The following is an 18,380-nucleotide window of genomic DNA, read 5'->3' as shown; positions in this document are numbered from 1 at the left end:
TGCCTGGAAAATCCCATGGACGGAGGAACCTGGTAGGCTGCAGTCCATGGGGTCGCGAAGAGTCGGACATGACTGAGTGACTTCACTTTCACTTTTCACTTTATGCATTGGAGGAGGAAATGGCAACCCACTCCAGTGTTCTAGCCTGGAGAATCCTAGGGACGGCGGGGCCTGGTGGGCTGCCATCTATGGGGTCGCACAGAGTCGGACACAACTGAAGTGATTTAGCGGCAACAGCAGCAGCAGCTAGGTTGATCATAACTTTTCTTCCAAGGAGCAAGTGTCTTTTAATTTCATGGCTGGAGTCACCATCTGCAGTGATTTTAGAGCCCAAAAAATAAAGTTGGTCACTGTTTCCATTGTTTCCCCATCTATTTGCCATGAAGTGATGGGACCAGATGCCATGATCTTCGTTTTCTGAATGTTAAATTTTAAGCCAACTTTTTCACTCTCCTCTTTCACTTTCATCAAGAGGCTCTTTAATTATTCTTCACTTTCTGCCATAAGGGTGGTGTCATCTGCTTATCTGAGGTTATTGATATTTCTCCTGGCAATCCTGATTCCAACTTGTGCTTCATCCATTCCAACATTTCTCATGATGTACTCTCCATATAAGTTAAGTAAGCAGGGTGACAATATACAGTCTTGACATACTCCTTTCCCAATTTGGAACAAGTCTGTTGTTTCATGTCCAATTCTAACTGTTGCTTCCTGACCTGCATACAGATTTCTCAAGGGGAAGGTCAGGTGGTCTGGTATTCCCATCTCCTTCAGAATTTTCCAGTTTGTTGTGATCCACATAGTCAAAGGCTTTGGCATAGTCAATAAAGCAGAAATAAATGTTTTTCTGGAACTCTCTTGCTTTTTTGATGATCCAGTGAATGTTGGCAATTTGATCTCTGTTGCCTCTGCGTTTTCTAAATCCAGCTTGAACATGGGAAGTTAATGGTTCATGTACTGTTGAAGCCTGACTTGGAGAGTTTTGAGCATTACTTTGCTAGCATGAGAGATAAGTACAATTGTGCGGTAGTTTGAGCATTCTTTGGCATTGCCTTTCTTTGGGATTGGAATGAAAACTGACCTTTACAACTTTATTGAGATTTAATTCCCATACAATTCACCTACTTAAATTTATGCCTGGATAGCTGAGCAGAATGTCAAAGTATAAAGCATTTAAAAATAACTATTTTAAATAAACTATTCTAAATATTTAAATTAGCAATTATTTGTTTAAAATAAATGAATAACAGTCCTCACATCAGGCTAGGCATCTCTTTTTATCTGGTTCATTGTATGCATGTGGATGAAGACAAAAGGATTTGAGAGTCAAAGGGAATGAACTTCTACTAGCCAAGGATGATAAAATTTGAGTATCAATAAGATAATAACATATCTTGAGGAGGGGAGAATTAAGATATATTTACAGTAGCTGTTTTCAAGCTGCTTTGTTCTTCTTTTAGAAGGTTTTTAAAGAAACTTCCTGCAGATCCTAAGTACCAAAAGTGGAAGTCAACAGGAGAGAAGGCTCCCCTCTCCTGCTCTGTATACAGACCTAGGGCCAGGAAACATAGCTTGGAAAACATTATATTAGGGGGTTATTAGAAGTTGGGTACCACTATCAGTAAACTTCTTAAATAGCATCACATTTTCGTTTCTTTCTTTTTTTTTTTTTCTTGGCCACACTGCTCGGAGGCTTGTGGAATCTTAGTTCCCTGATGAGGGATGGAACCTATGCCTCCTACAGTGGAGGCTTGAAGCCCTAACCATTGGAATGCCTCCAGGAATGCCTCATTTCTATTCTTAACTACATATATCAGTTTGTTTAAATGCCTGAAGGTCTCATTGTTGTGTCAGCTTGTCAGTGTGATTAAACGTGCCTGAAATTCAAACATGAGTAAGAAATTCTATCAGCTAGTAAATAGTTTACCACTTGCCTCCATAGTGAAACTACAAACTGGACACGAATTCAAATTAATGTATCCTCTAAAATTATATCAGTACTTTGCATTTATTCACATGGAGCTAATGCCACAGGTAAAACCCATTAAGGAGGTACAAATCAGTGAAAAAAACCAACAATTTTGGCAACATAAGCTGAATTTCTACCTTGATGGCTACAACCTTTAGACTATCTAATTCAAATCTCATTTCACAGAAGGGAAAACATAGGTTGGAGAGGTTGGTGCCTAAGGTTACAGCTTCTGAGGCAATGGTAGACGGCTTACTTAAGAACAAAAATGACCGTGAATAGATGGAGATTTCTGCATCTTAACCATCAGTCAGCAGATGACCTAGACTAGCACTGTCCACCAGAACTTCCTGCAGTGATTGGAGTGCCTGTCCAGTACAGTAGCTCTCAGCAACAAGTAGCTTTTAAGTACCTGAACTGTGGCAGTGTGACCAAGGTACAGAATTTAAATTTTTATTTAACTTAATTTAAATGTAAATAGCTAAATATAGCTGTTGACTACCCTATTGGACACTGCAAGTCTAGACCACAAGTTCTGGTGGGTTTCACACAGTAAGTTAAACCAACCACTGCAAAAGAAATAGACAGATGAGAGTAGCTTGAAGAATGGGAAGGACTTACCATCTCCATCTTCTCCATAGGCCAGAAAAGGAGGAATGGTGATGATGCGTTTTTCTCCCACACACATCCCCAACAGCCCTTTATCCATTCCAGGGATCAGCCAGCCAATTCCCACATAGGTGTCATATGTTTTCATGCGATTGTGACTGAAAACCAATGAGAAAAGGGAGACGTTCCATACCACGAGGGCACCTCTAACTCATCCTTCAAAAGATTTTTGTTAAAATTTGAGCTGATTTTTGGTCGGCTCAAACTCAGCTGACCAATGGATTCATACCCATCCCTGGAGAAAAGGCAGGTATACACCTTTGTTCCCAATCACAGAGCAGCTGGGAACGAGTCCCTTTCCTGGTTTTTCCAAGGCCATAAAAAGTGGATGCGACAGAAGGAACTAAGGGGCATTTCAATGGTACTAGTACAAATGGCAGGGCTTACCTCGAATCAAACAGTGTCCCGTCCAGGAATGTCCCGTTGTAGTGGTATCTTACAAAATCAGATACCTGGATGGTCCGAGGGCAACTGGGAGGCTTGAAGTAAGTGTGAATCTGAACCTGATCTTCCGAATTCCAAATATCCATCAGAAGTACATCAAAATGAAGCACTGAATCTGGGGGGATCACACCAGCTAGAAAATAAAGAGAGCTCACACTGAGAAGCTGCCACCTTTCAAAGAAACACCAAGGATGCTGTCAAGGTGAATGGAAGTCAGAAGGGCTCAAGAGGTCACATACAATTCCAAAATGAGTGATGTTCCCTCCAAATGAAAAAAAAAAAAAAAAAAAACAATTTTTTTTGGCCACACCCTGCAGCTTGTAGGATCTCAGTCCCCCAACCAGGGATTTAACCCGGACCACAGTAGTCAAAGTCCATTATTCCAACCACTAGGCCAGCAGAGAACTCCCTCCCAGTGAAACTTAAAGAAAAAACAAAAATTTCCTCTCAACAAGAATAACATTCAGTATACCTGTGTTAATAACACTTCTTTCATATCTAGAATAAATAAACTGCAGATGAAATTTCAGCCGTGTGTGAGTGTTTACTGCTTCTCATTTTCCGCTACCTGAAGCTTCCAAAGACTCTCTATTCTGCCTGACTGAAGAGCCAGCAAATGTTCTGGTTGTGCCAGCAAATGTTCTGGTTGTTTCAGCAAATGTTTTCACAAGTACAGAAGAAACACTTACAAACACCGTCACTTCCATAAGCCAGCTTTGGAGGGATCTTCACAAACCGTCTCTCATTTACACACATCCCAACCAGAGCTTGATCCATCCCTGCTATCAGCTGTCCTTTTCCCACGAACACGTTGAAAGTGGAGTCTCTGTCGTAGCTGGAGACCCAAACGGAAAGGAGAGAGAAGAGTATAAATAAGCCAACCTTAGTGAAGCCAACCTGTAAAAAAGTACCCATGGACACAGTGAGGTCCCTGCCAAGCAACAAACCTACAGATCTATTACTGATGCAGGCAATGTCTTCACTGGACAGTACTTGCAGGGTTGGGATTTTAAAATTACCTTGAATATTGCCAGCAAATCTAGTCAGTTAAGCATCAGCATAACTCTCTCTAGAAAAAAAGAGAGTAGGAAACGGCAACCCACTCCAGTATTCTTGCCTGAAAAATTACATGGATGGAGGAGCCTGATGAACTACAATCCAGGGGGGTCACAAAAGAGTTGGACATGACTTAGTGACTGAACTTGCACACACACAATGTATATCATTTTTACTGCTGTGTAAAGCAAATAAAGATCGTTCTCAAAATGTTATGGCTTAAATAATATATGTGTCAAGTTTGTGGCACAATAGCTTACCAATTCTTCCATTAAAAAAAGAATCACTTACTGCATTTCTATGCGATTGGTACCTAAGAGCAACATCACAGATACTAATGTGCAAATTAATACTAACTTTTTCAAATTTATTTTTTATTGAAGCAGAGTTGAATTACAATGCTGTGTTAATTTAATTAACAAAGTGATTAGCAAAGTGACTTAGTTATCCACACATGTGTGCATGCTCAGTCGCTCAGTCATGTCCGACTCTTTGCAACCCCATGGACTGGACCCTGTCAGGCTCCTGGAATTTTGCCTATGGAATTTTCCAGGCAAGAATACTGGAGCAGGTTGCCATTTCCTACTCCAGAGGATCTTCCCAACGGAGGGATCGAATCCACGTCTTCTGTGTCTCCTACACTGGCAGGGAGATTCTTTACCACTGAGCTACCTGGCAAGCCCATATATCTGTTATGTGGATATATATTCTTTTTCATATTTCTTTTCCATTATGGTTTATCACAGGATACTGAATCTAGTTCCCTGTACTACACAGTAGGACCTTGTTGTTTATCCATCCTATATATACACAGTTTACATCTGTTAATTCTAAACTCCCACTCCTATCCTGTCCCACCCCCTTCCCCTTAGCAACTACCAGTCTATTTTCTAGGTCCCTGATTTTGTTTCTGTTACTAATTTTCCTTTATTTTCTTTTAAGTCACTAAATTAAACAAAGATGCAGTGTAGTGTAGCATGAAGGGCACTTGAACGCTCTCAATCTCAGTTTCTTCCACTGCAAAATGTGAGTGACAATAACAGCCATCAGAAGATCCGTATAAGAATGTGAAAAGGGCTCTGAAAACCTCAGGATTATGCCAGTATTACTATACATAATTATTCCAGGTAATTGAAAGTCTGAAGTAATCTTTAAATCACTAATAAATGTGTTTTAAAGGCCAACCGGTGATGACCTGAAGTAGGAAAATAAATAATGGAATCATGGCTACAATCCAAGTTCTCATCCTCTTCAATGCCAAACTTAGCAGCAACAAGGGGGTGCCAATTAGGAGACTTTACTAGGGGCTTTGGGGAATATAAAAAATTCCAAGGCATGAATTTTGCTTATAGGGAGGTCTGGCGTGCTGCAATTCATAGGGTCGCAAAGAGTAGGACATGACTGAGCGACTGAACTGAACTGAACTGAGCCTTATAAACTGGCAGAAACACCCACAGGGTTTTAGACACTGTGTTTAAGAAAATAACTACAGAGCTTGGTTTATAATAATGAAATGCTGGAAATAACTTAGAAGTCCAAGAGTATGGCACTGGTTGGATAAAAGACAAAGACATATAATAAATTCTCTATGGTCATTTAAAAATAAAAGATTTCTGCTATAATTATGTAATGTATAGCATTACAATACATGACTACAGTTAATAAAATACTGTATAGTGAATATAGTTAATGGTGACTATAGCTAATAATACTGTATTGCATTATTCAAAGCTGCTAAGAAAGTAAAATCCTAAAAGTTATCATAAGAAAAAAATTTTTATAACTATGCATGGTGATGGATGTTAACTACACTTAGTGTGGTTTTTTGCAATACATACGAATATAAAATCATTATGTTGTTTACCTAAAACTAACATAATGCTACATGTTAATTATACATCAATGAAAAATTTTTTAAGATTTTATTCATTGGCACAGAAAGACATACACGTGAAAAGAGCAGGTTACAGAGCCACATATAAAATAATCCAATTTTGAATTTACATATATAGATGCATATGAAAAATCCACAAGGTGAAACATGAAAATATTATCTATATTAATCTATGAGTACGAGATTTCAAGTGGCTTAATGTGTCTTCTCTTTAATTCTCTCAATTTCAAAATGATCATGGAATACAGTCAGCCCTCTGTATCCTCAATTTTCACTTCATGGATTCAACCAACTGGAAATAGAAAAAAATTTTTTTTCATTTCTGAAAGTTCCAAAAAGCAAACACTTGAATTTGTTGAACACTGGCAACCATTTACATAGCATTTACATTGCATTAGGTATTAGAAGATGGAGAAGGCAATGGCACCCCACTCCAGTACTCTTGCCTGGAAAATCCCATGGACAGAGCAGCCTGATAGGCTGCAGTCCATGGGGTCGCTAAGAGTCAGACACGAGTGAGCGACTTAGCAGCAGCAGCAGCAGGTATTAGAAGTAATCTAGAAATGATTTAAAGTACACAGGAGGACGTGCCTTGGTTACATGCAAATACTACACCATTTTATATAAGGGACTTAAGCACCTGAGGCTTTTGGTATCCAAAGGGGTCCTGGAACCTGACCCCCGCGGATACCGAGGGATAACTGTGCTTGTATAATAAATCTTAAGAGCTGTTGGAATTCACCTCATTAGGACGTGCTGCTCTTCTTTGCAAATTACTTCTACATTTTTCTTATTTTCCCCAATGATCAGCTTGGGAGAGCAGCATGGTCCACCTCACCACCCATCAGAGCAGCTTTGTCAGATCTGTCCCCTCCTTCCCTTTCTCCTCCTAGCTTTATAGTCCATTTTACCACCTTCTTTTCTCCAAGGTCAGTGAACAGAAAGCAAACGTCCAAGTTGTGGCTAACAAGCCAGAGGACAAAAGCGCATGATCAGCTTTGTGACCAAGTGGCTCTACATCTCCACCCTCTATTTCCAGGAGAAATAAACAACCACCCTCAGAATGCCAGCTCTCCAATTTCACTTGGCTGGGATCTTGCCACACCCTGAACCGTCATCAAACTGGAGGGTTTAGGTTAACAATGGACCAGAATTTAGGCTTCAAAAGCTTCCCAGGCACAGAACATGTGCAAACAGCAACAATGCACAAGCTGGAAACTTTATATTTTTCATTCACAGAACCCAAAAGTAATGAGAGTTTTTAATAATAACTACTATTTAGAGAGTATTTATTGTGTGTCTGGCACAGGGGCAACTAAGCTTTTCTATATGTGCTAAGTCGCTTCAGCTATGTGCAACTGTTTGTGACCCCATGGACTGTAACCCACTAGGCTCCTCTGTCCATGGGATTCTCCAGGCAAGAACACTGGAGTGGGTTGCCATTCCCTTCTCCAGGGGATCTTCCCAACCCAGGGATTGAACTGGCATCTCTTATGTCTTCTGCATTGGCAGGGCAATTCTTTATCACTAGTGCCACCTGAGAAGCCCAAGCTTTTCTATACACTACCTCATTTAATCCTCATACAACACTTTAAGTATCAGGAAGTACTGATACTCAGGTCCCCTGAAGTTAAAAAAATTTCTCAAGCTCACAAAATTAGCCAAATGAGAAAAAAAAGTTAGAACCCAGGACTGTCCAAGTTTCACCTTCCAGGCACAGAGCCTCCCTAGATGGTGTATAAAAACTAGTGTGGCCTTATGGCATTAATTTACTCATTTGATAACAGTCAAGAAGATCCCTGGAGAAGGAAATGGCAACCCACTCCAGTATTCTTACTTGGAGAATCCCATGGACAGAGGAGCCTGCCAGGCTACAGTCCATGGGGTCCAAAAAAGTCAGACACGACTTAGCGACTAAACAATAACAGCCTAGCAACGTGCCCAAAACAAAAAACACCTTTCCAAAAGAAAATATATAACTTACATACATTAGAAAGTAACAAACAATGCAAGGCCAGTTTTGTCTACTGCTGAAAACTCTGACCATCTGGAAAAATAAATCGTTCTGAGCAAGTCTGTGCTGATTACTCCGACTAGCACAAATTCATGTGCAGGGTCCTGCCAGGAGTTGGTCATGAAAATTATTTCTGCAACCACTGGAATTAGTACTTATTCAGCCTGTCCCAGTATCTGGCTGTTTTGCAGATGCCCCAGTCAAGGTCCTGCAGAAAACAGATGATATGCCCAAAGTAGACAGCTCCAGGGCGCTGTGTGCAGGATGCAGAGAAACATTAAGGGCCAGTGCAGTAGCTCTGGGGACAAGTAGGGAGCGCAGTTGTCACACCCAGGCCTGAAGGATCCAGGGACAGACAGGGAGCTCAGAGCACCTGACAGAAGCTAAGCTAGGACCTTTGGTTTAGGAACACAGCCTATGTGATGACTGTACAGGCAGGAAGTCAGAGGAATAAATATCTCCACCTCAGCCTCCCTACTCCCTCTGATCTGCTGATGTCCCGTTGGCTGAACCCAACTAGAAGCCAGACTACAAGGGGGTCACTGATATAACCCATATTATGCACACGTGGTCCATACAGGTCAACCTCCCAGAGCAAAAAGAAGTGGAACTGGGGGAACGGGGACCTAGAAAGGCAAATGGAAATTATCCAGAATGGGACTTCCCTGATGGTTAAGACTCCACCTTCCAATGCAGGAGACATGTACTCGATCCCTGATATGGGAACTAAGACCCCACATGCTACAGGATGTGGCCCCCAAAAAAGTTATTTTAAAATGGAAATTATCCAGCACATCCAATACCCCCCTTTCCTCTCCACCAGCTTATTTTTTCTCCCCTGATCATTCACTCCTGTAGACCCTTTGATTGCTGACACTTCTATCTTCCTCTGCCCCCAGTGGGGATTGGGGTGGCTGCAGCACCCTCCAGTGATGCTCTTCAAGATGATTAGCCCAAGGACCACTAAGACAGAAGCCATCACCTAACACCCATCATCTTCAACTCACTCAGCTGCTGCACACAAGCACATATCGTCCTGTGCTTATTCCTCAGGACAGGTAACTAACTACCCCTGTGGCTGCGTTCTTAAAGCTCCCACACTGGAGCTCAATTTCTGAATGTAGGTTTCAATCTGTAGTGAGGATGAACTTTAAAAAGAACACACAGCAAACTGAACACCCTCCTCAGCTTCTCTTTTTTAAAAAGAACTTAGAAAACCAGTGCAGGGACCCTTGTTGTCAAAAGGTGGCAACATTTTGGAATATGGAAAGGGAACGAAAGAGCAGAAACTGATGTAGAAGGGAAGAAACAGAATCTAGGTGTATACAAAAGGGGATATGGCCAAAAGTAGACGCCGTGTGCTGCCCAGAGGTTGCAGAGTGAAAGACGAGCAAGAGGGCAGAAGGAAACTTGAAGTTTGAAAGTCGGAATTCAGAACAGCTACACCTCACTGCAAGCCCCTTCCCAACTCCTGTAGCTTAGCAATCATAATTTTTAGCTTTACGGAAATTATGTAACTGCTTTTAAAACTCAGTATATGTGCATTTATTTTAAAATTAATTTTAAAACTTTTTGCCAAAAATTGACATACACATACACTACCTGTGGTTGAGATTATTCTGATCTCAGATGCAGAAGCAAAGTTAAAATGGCCATTACAAAAGGGAAGAGAATATGGCCCTACGGTTAGCAGAGCTGAAGCCCTGATTAATGATAAAAGGAAAAGACAGCTTGCTCTAAATGCCAATTTTAGATTTAGTTTAGACAAATGACAACTGGATACATTACTCCTCTCATATCTTTACTGAGGTATAATTGACAAAAAGTGTACATATTTAAGTTGTGTACACTGAAATCATTGCCACAATTAAACTAATTAACATATCCATCATCTCACATAGTTACCATTTTCTTTTTTAAAATTTTATTTATTTCTTTGACTGTGCCAGGTCTTAGTTTTGGCATGCAGGATCTAGTTCCCCAACCAGGGATTGAACACAGGCCCCCTGCATCAGGAACTCAAAGTATTATCCACTGTACCACCAGGGAAGTCCCTTCTTTCTCTTTTTGTGGTAAGGACATTTAGTTTTACCTTTTTAGTAAAAGGTATACTTACGTCAAGTATACAATACAGTGTTATTAACTATATTCACATTGCTTCACATTAGACTGAATAAATTTGTCTTGAACATTAAAGAGACTGCCATATTTTGAGAATTCAAAACAGGAGGGAAACAAGTTAATAAAGAGCCAGTCCACTGGGCACAGGAACCACCTGCTGGTATTTCAGAATCTCTCAGATGGGTGGTCACCTGGGATACAAGGACTGTGGTCCTTGCCCAAGCCCTTGGTGAGTAAGACCCATGAAATGCTCAAAAGCAGAAACTCATCTCCTAGCTGGATGCCTAATCCTGGGATGACGCAGGTGAGATTCAACACCCTCCCCAGGCTGAATTCCACCACTGAGCTTGGGCCCAACTCAGAAGTGAGGAGGCCAAATCTGATGTTTCTGCCTCCCACCCCTGCTCCCACACTTCTTACTCCTAAAGGTGACTCTGGGCTTCCTAGACGCTCCAACAAGAGTATCTCCCTCAAACAACCATCTCTACCAGCAGCTAATGAGCCCTGGCAGAGGAGAAAGGCCAGCTATTAATGATCTACCCAGATGGAAAAATGAGAGGAAGAGAAAGAAGATGAGAGAGAAAAGAGGAGCGAGTAGTAACAGAAATAGTGTACCTATTCACACCTCCATGGAGGGTCAGACCTTGACCTGTGAGCAGTTGGCTTTGACAGTCTTTGGTGTATTAAAATATCATTAAAAGAAAAATTTCACAAAGGAAAGTAAAATTATACTGCTATTGTAGATTTTTGTTTTTAAGCAACTGCACAAGTTAAAATGTCAGATCTCTAGAAATAATTCTTATTTCACACAAGTTCTCAGCCCAGTAAAATGTGGTAGTAGTTGGTGGTTTAGTCATTAAGTCACGTCCAACTCTTATGACCCCATGGACTGGGGCCCACCAGGCTCCTCTGTCTAGTCCACAGGATTTCCCCGGCAAGAATACTGGAGTGGGTTGCCATTTGCTTCTCCAGGGGAATTTCCCAGCTCATTGATGGAACCCATGTCTCTTGTATTGGCAGGCAGATTCTTTACCATTGAGCCACCTGGGAAGCCCTTCAGTAAAATATAGCCAACTTCAGTAATCAATACGAATGTATCACTGCTTGCAATGATGCACAAATGAAATTAAAAGCAATGCCATTAAGTCTTAAAAAAAACACATTTATTTATTTATCTGGCTGCACCAGGTCTTAGTTGTGGCGCTTGGGATCTTCGATCTTAGTTGTACACAGAATATTTAGTTGCAGCATGTGGGAGCTAGTTCTCTGACCAGGGATCAAACCCAGGTCGAGCAGAGTCTTAGCCACTGGACCACCAGGGAAGTCCTAATGCCACAGAGGACATTAAGTCAGGCTACCAATGACTGCATAAGACTCTAGTTAAGAAGAATGAAAAAGAAGAGCTTTACCTCAAGTTATTAAAACTGCACTGGGCAGCTTCTCTTTCTTTATGTGGCTTTTCCATAGGAAGGTTTCCCATATAGATCCACACTTTATTTTTTTTTATGATTTTATTTGTTTATTTATTTTTGACCGTGCTGGCTCTTCATTGCTGCCTAGGTTTTTCTCTAGTCGCAGAGAGCGGGGGCGACTCTTCATTGCAGTTTGAGGGTTTCTCATTGCAGTGGTTTCTCTGTTCCAGAGCACGGGCTCTACAGGGTGCGGGTTTCAGGAACTGCGGGACATGGGCTCAGTAGTTGTGCCTCCCAGGCTCTAGAACACAAACTCAGTAGTTGTGGTGCTCGGGCTTAGTTGTTCCGAGGCATGTGAGATCTTCCCAGATTCAGGATCAAACCCGTGTCTCCTGCATTCGCAGGCAGATTCTTTACCACTAGGTCAACCAGAGAAGCCCCAGATCCACACTTTAAATGCTTCCCACCTAAGAGAGGGTGCCCTGACCTGACCAGTCTCCCTGCCACCACTTAGCCCCTTAGATCCACCCTGACACCATCCAAGGTACTGCCCAGCCCTCTGGCTCCTCTCTGAGATCCCATCCTGCCTAAAGAATAAGATAACACTCTTTCACTTAACACCGGACTTTATACACACAGCCAGGGTGAGGGAGTTGAGGGTGAGAACAGGTTCCCAATGAAATGGGAGAAATCCTGGGAATGTGGAATTGAGACAGATTCCAGTTAGTCAGCATAACTGGACCCAAGAGGCCATGTATGTGGCACAGAAAGTCTGCTGGAGCTCTCTCGGGGAGGAGGGGGCTTGGAATCAGCCTCTCTGCAGTCCATCAGAGAGATACAGAAAGTCACCTCTGCTCACAATTCTGGATCCTCAGGAGGAATGGATGATCCTTCCAATAAATTCCCTCCTTTTCTCCTTATGCCAGCTAGAATGGGTTTCTGGGCCCTCCCCACTCCTTGACTTGAGGGTAGGGATTTTTAATAGATTTTGTTCTTTTAGAGCAGTTTTTCATTTTTGTTTTGCTTTAGAGCAGTTTTGAGTTCACAGAAAAATTGAGTGGAAGATACAGAGATTTCCCATATACCCCCTGCCTGCACCCAGTGCCACATACACATACATAGCCTCCTCCATTATCAGCAGAGTGTATCACCAGAGTGGTACATTTGTTACAATCGATGACCCGCACTGACATGTCATTATCACTGGAAGTCCATAGCTTTTACTTCAGGGTTCACTCTTGGTGATATATATTCTATGCGTTTGGATAAATGTAAAATAACATGTATCCACCATCAGAAGCAGGGACTTTTGTCTGTTTTCTCTCTCCTAAATCTTAGCAACTAGAATAGTAGGTATTCAATAAATATTTGTTGAATAATGAATATATAAAATGAAGCTGACCTCCATTATGAGTTTATGATTCTTTTAGAGCAATGGTTCTCAAAATGTGGTCCTAGACCCCACCATCAGCATCATCTAGGGACTTGTTAGACATACAGATTCTCAGGCCCCATCCCAGACCTACCTAATCAGAAACTGTGTATAATAAGCTCTCCAGGTGATTCTGATGCATGTACAGTTTGAACACCACTGGGTCCAAGCATCTACAACTCTATAATACCCAACAGGGCATGTAGTGGGCACACGGTAATACGTATTATTACTTTTTAAAAAATATTTATTTATTTGTCTGCACCAGGTCTTAGTTGCAGCACTCGGGATCCTGAATCTGCATTGCAGCATGCACAATCTTTAGTTGTGGCATGTGAACTCTTAGCTGCAGACTGCAGTATCTAGCTCCCCACACAGGGATCGAACCCAGGCCCCCTGCATTGGGAGCATGGAGTCTTAACCACTGGACCACCAGGGAAGTTCCTACAGTAATATTTACTGAATGTATAGACTTTAGGGGCCTGTAGACAGGCCTGAAGGCTGTGACCAGGATGCTGGTTTTGCCTGCTAAAGATAACAGGAACATGTTAAACTTCAGTCCCTTACTACTTGGAATGCTATGGAACTCTTCAAAAGCTGACTCAAGAGTGGTGGACAAGGAGCTCCCAAGGACTGAAGGGTGAGAGCAGGAGCCCTCTCCAGAAACCTGCTGGCGGGAAACTGCCGTCTTCTCCTTCAATCTAGAGCAGTAGCCATAGAGCAAGCTAACAAGCCCGAGGAGGCTCCAAAATAAAATGAAACCATGCCCAAGCCAGCGACCAAGGGCTGAAGGGCTGGGCCTCCTGGCAACTGCAAATGCCCATAAGCTGAAAAGACACCAACTGCCCCCAAGTGCCAGGCACAGATGCAGGAAGAATGCTCTGTGGAAAGAAAGGCCCTTTGTGTTTTATGACTCTGGTCAGACTGACAGCCATCATTTTCTTCTGGGCCAAACCTCCAAATTAACAGCCAAAGCCCAAAGCTCCTAGATTTCTCCTTCCCTAAGCTCTTTGTGATGGACACGGAAGCCTGTCCATCTTCCCTGGTGACGCACCGGGGAGGCACAGGGTGATGGACAGGGAAGGTACCGCATCTGCCCTTGGTGACGGACAGGGAAGCCTGGCGTGCTGCGGTCCATGGGGCTGCAGAGAGTCAGACATGACTGAGCAACTGAACTCAACTGAAGCTCTTTGTGAAGGAATAGCAAAGGAATGCTCTAATATACTTTATAAATTCCCAAAGGAATGGAGGCCCTAGAAGGAAACACAATAACCAGTCACCTACTGTGTACCCTGCTTCCACCATTCCATTGTCTGTACTGCAACACGGGGACTTTTGTATAATAAAATGCAGTTCTGGTCTCTCACGCCCATGATTAACTCTTCAATGGCTTCCCATTGTCCCTAGACAAAGACCAAACTCCACAGCCAGGCAGAGGAGAGCTCTCAAAAGTTGACCCTGTCTCTCTGACCTCCTTTCACCTTCTCTTTTTCCCTGCCTGTCGCCCCTCTACGCCCACTCCAAGCTCGGGCCATACTAAGCAGCTTTCACATGCCCCCTCTTCCAGGCCTCTGCATATGCTCTTCCCTCCACCACTCACGCCTTTTCTTCCCCACCCTCCCCCCCGCCCCCCCACCCCCCCCCCCCCGCCAGCCCTCATCCCTCAGTTCCTCCTGGTAAATTTTAATCCTCCTCAGATTTTATTCCTGCTGTCCCAGAACTTCATCTTGACCAGCCCCCAACCAGGCACACATACAGACACATACACCAACTTCCCAGGTGGCACTAGAGGTAAGGAACCCACCTGCTAATACAGGAGATGCAGGAGACACAGGTTGATCCCTGGCTCTGAAAGATCCCCTGGAGAAAGGAATGGCATCCCACTCCAATATTCTTTCCTGGGAAATCCCAAAGACAGAGGAGCCTGGTGGGCTATAATCCATGGGGTCACAAAGAGTCGGACACAACTGAAGTGACTTAACACACATCCTAGAACTCCATCCTGACCAGTCCCACAACCAGACACAAACACACCAATACACACAACATATAGTTAAACTTTCTGGGTGGTTCCAAAGCTCCTTGCCATTCTTCCATCATACACGAGTGGACTACAGACTATAAACGTGAGACTCTGGCACTAAACTGCCTAGATTCAAGGCCCTACTCCACCACTTAGTAGTTATCATCTTGGGTAAATTACTTGAACTTTCTGAGCCCCGATTTCTTCATGTGTAATGAGATGGTATTGTATTGTGAGGTTAAAAGAATTCACTGTAGTTCATATATGTAAAGGCACAAGGTAAGAACTATCTGTGAATTCTATGTGAGAGACAGAAGTGTGTGCTATTATTCTTTCTGTACTTAACACAGTGTACAATTGTTTGGACAATAGCCAGAGTGCAGGGAGGGAACACCATCTTCAGAGGCAGACACTGCATACACATTTGCAGAATGGATGACAGCTCATCTGTATTTCCACTGTCCGTGGGTCAGGAAGATCCCCTGAAGAAGGGAATGGCAACCCACTCTAGCATTCTTGCCTGGGGAACTCCATGGACAGTGGAGTTTGGCAGGCTACAATCCATGGGGTTGCGAAGAGTCGGACATGACTGAGCAACTCTTTCTCTTTTCACTTTTACATTGCCTCACAGTGGCTGCCATTCTAGCCGGTAGAAAGTATTAGATTATTTGTTCCAGTGGGAATTATTAATTAACATCAGCATAAGAAGGAAAGCCTTAACTATTTTCTAACTAGTGAAGCAAAAGAAGATATACAAATGGCCAATAAACTCATGAAAAGATGTGCAGCATCATTGACCATTGGAGATTCATGAATCAAAACCATAATGACCTACTATTTCATATCCACTAGGATGGCTATAATCAAAAAGGCATACAATTACAAGTGTTGGTGAGAACATGGCGAACCAGGAACTCTCATATACTGCTGTGGGATTGTAAAATGGTGCAGCCACGTTTGAAAACAAGTTTGGCAGTTCCTAAAAAAGTTAAACATAGTTACCATAGGACCCAGCAGTTCCACTTCTAGGTATATATCCATAAAAGATGAAAACATACGTCCACACAAAACCTAGTATGTGAATGTTCATAACATTATTATTCATAATAACCAAAAAGTGTAAATAACTCAAAAGCCCATCAGCTAATTAATAGATAAAATATGATATGGAATATTATACAGCCATAAATAGCAATAAAGAGCTGATACATGCTACAGCATAAATGAACCGACCTTATGTGAAAGAAACCAAACCCAAAGGCTGCAAATGGCAAGATTCCATAAAAAGAAAGAAGATTAGTGGTTACCTAGACCTGGAGGGGAAGAGAGTGATTGCTGATGGCTTTCTTTTTTTGGAGTGTGGAAAATATTCTAGAATTAGAGAGTTGTGACGATTTTCACAACTCTGTGAATATACTAAAAAAAAAAATTGAATCATACACTTTAAATGGGTGAATTGTATGGAAAGTAAATTATATCTCAATAAACCTGTATTAAAAAGAAGCAACTGAAACAATATGAGAATGAATATTTCTCAGTGCTTGCTATGTGCTACATCAAATACTAACCAGCTTTTGTATATACACTCACTGGAATTTTTTAAAAGGCAAGACTAAGAGTACCTTTTAAAAGATAACCTCAGGAATGAGCTTAGCCCCGCCTCAAGCACAAAGCAGATACTAACAAATTGTTCTCTTTACTTAGCCTGGTGATTCACGAAGAGAAGTGTGGACACAGACCTAGGACCGTAACAAAGTCTGGGGAAGGAGAGCAGCTTGGAGCTGGAGAAGGGGCCTGTTAACCCTAATGCTAAACTGGGGAAGCTGGGAGAGGTGCTGTGATCTCCCTGCAGATTCAAGGGCAGGAACTGTGGACACCGGCCATGGGGCAAAGCTGAGTGACTTGCTCTGGACGACCTCCTGCCTAGTGAGTTTTTTTTAAGGCCATAAGGGGAGGGCGGTAGTTAATGGGCACAAATCCTGGACTTGGATTATTCGGGTTTCAAAACGATCTCGCTTAAACAAGTTTCTCAGTCTCCATGGACTCAAGTTATCTCACTGGCAAAATAAGGGTAATGATAATACCTACACAGAAAACTGTAGTTAAGAATTAAATAAATTCGTTATATGGAAACCACTGAGAACTACCCTGTAACAACTGTAACAATCCATAAATGTTAGCGGCTGTCGCCACCTCCATCATCATCATCATCATCGAGAGGCATGAATGACTTGACACTCAAGGGCCTTGCCGGAAGGAACAGTCAAGGGAGACAGACAGGCGGACACTAACATTTACTCTCGGGGGTCGGCTAGGGGGCTAGCTCTTTACGAAGATTTCGCGCGTGTTACTGCGCAGGGCGGAGGAGTGGGTGGTCTGCGCCAACCCCGCTGCGCAAGTTCCCAGGAGGATTCCAGCCCACCAGGCGAGCAAGAGGGCCGGCAGGCTCCAGGGCCCCCGCAGCCCCCAGGCTGAAGGGATGAAGGGTCGGGGAAGCTTTGGGGTGAGAATAGGGAAAGGGAGGAGCGGGGGTTCGAGGGGCGGAGCTGGGGGAGGTCCGTCGGGAGGGAAAGGCCTGTCCGGAGACCGGGAAGCGGGAAAACGGGCGCTGCAGCCTCAGAGGTCCGGCTGGCGCGCGGGGCGCGGTACCTGGAGTCGAACTTTTGGCCGTCGGGGAACGTCCCCACGTAGTGGTAGCGCACGAAGTCGCCGCTGCGCACGGTGCGCGGACACTCCTCGGGCACGAAGCGCCGCTCGATCTGTAGCTCCGAGTCCGAACCCAGTCCCAGGCCCGCCACAGGGGCCGCCTGCCCGGTCACCCAGAGAAGCAGCAGGAGCAGCGGCGGCGGCGGGGGCCGCCAACTCCGGGCCCTGATAGCCATCGGGGGCGAGGAGAGGAGGGGGCGCGGCGGGGAGCCGCGAGGGCGCACGGAGCTCGGGCGGCGCGGTTCGGGCCTGGATGTGCGGCGGCCTTTGCAAACGTGGAAAAGACTCCCGGCTCTCCCCGGGCGGCAACAGCCACCCCTCTCTCCCGCCCCCCGGCCCCCGGCCCCCGCCCCCCGGCCACATCCGAGGGAGGGGAGGAGCCGCGGCCGCGCGCCAGGCCAGCCCTGCTGCGCCCTGCGCCGCCCGACCTGGTCCGGTCCAGTGAGCTGGCCAGCCCGGGGAAGAGGCGGGCCTTCTGGAAGTTCAAAGGGACCAGTCCCCGAGGGAGAAATCAAGAACTCTTTGGGATTGGGCTGCGATCTACAGTTAGAAGAGACTTTTCTGGCCCAGGCAAACCCGCGGATCTCTGCCTACCCCTAGAGACTCCGGATTTAGGGCCCCTAGAGGCTCCTACGTGGCC

General features: G+C 43.9%; 1 protein-coding gene across 1 annotated transcript in view; it reads right to left on the bottom strand.

Moving 5' to 3' along the window:
* FKBP9 (FKBP prolyl isomerase 9) overlaps window positions 1-18,325 on the bottom strand; it is a 43,870-nt gene extending 25,545 nt beyond the window's left edge. The window contains exons 1-4 of the mRNA XM_027539499.1: window positions 17,684-18,325; window positions 3,772-3,917; window positions 3,026-3,215; window positions 2,591-2,736 (exon numbers count right to left, since the gene is read on the bottom strand). Of these exons, the coding sequence (XP_027395300.1) occupies window positions 2,591-2,736; window positions 3,026-3,215; window positions 3,772-3,917; window positions 17,684-17,916 (715 nt within the window). The 5' untranslated portion in view covers window positions 17,917-18,325. The remainder of the gene's footprint in view (window positions 1-2,590; window positions 2,737-3,025; window positions 3,216-3,771; window positions 3,918-17,683) is intronic.
* Between the last annotated feature and the right edge of the window lie 55 nt (window positions 18,326-18,380).

This window comes from Bos indicus x Bos taurus, chromosome 4 (assembly GCF_003369695.1).
Source record: "Bos indicus x Bos taurus breed Angus x Brahman F1 hybrid chromosome 4, Bos_hybrid_MaternalHap_v2.0, whole genome shotgun sequence".
Classification (NCBI taxonomy): domain Eukaryota; kingdom Metazoa; phylum Chordata; class Mammalia; order Artiodactyla; family Bovidae; genus Bos; species Bos indicus x Bos taurus.
The sequence above is the reverse complement of the archived record's forward strand: the minus strand, read 5'-3'. Positions and strand labels throughout refer to the sequence as shown.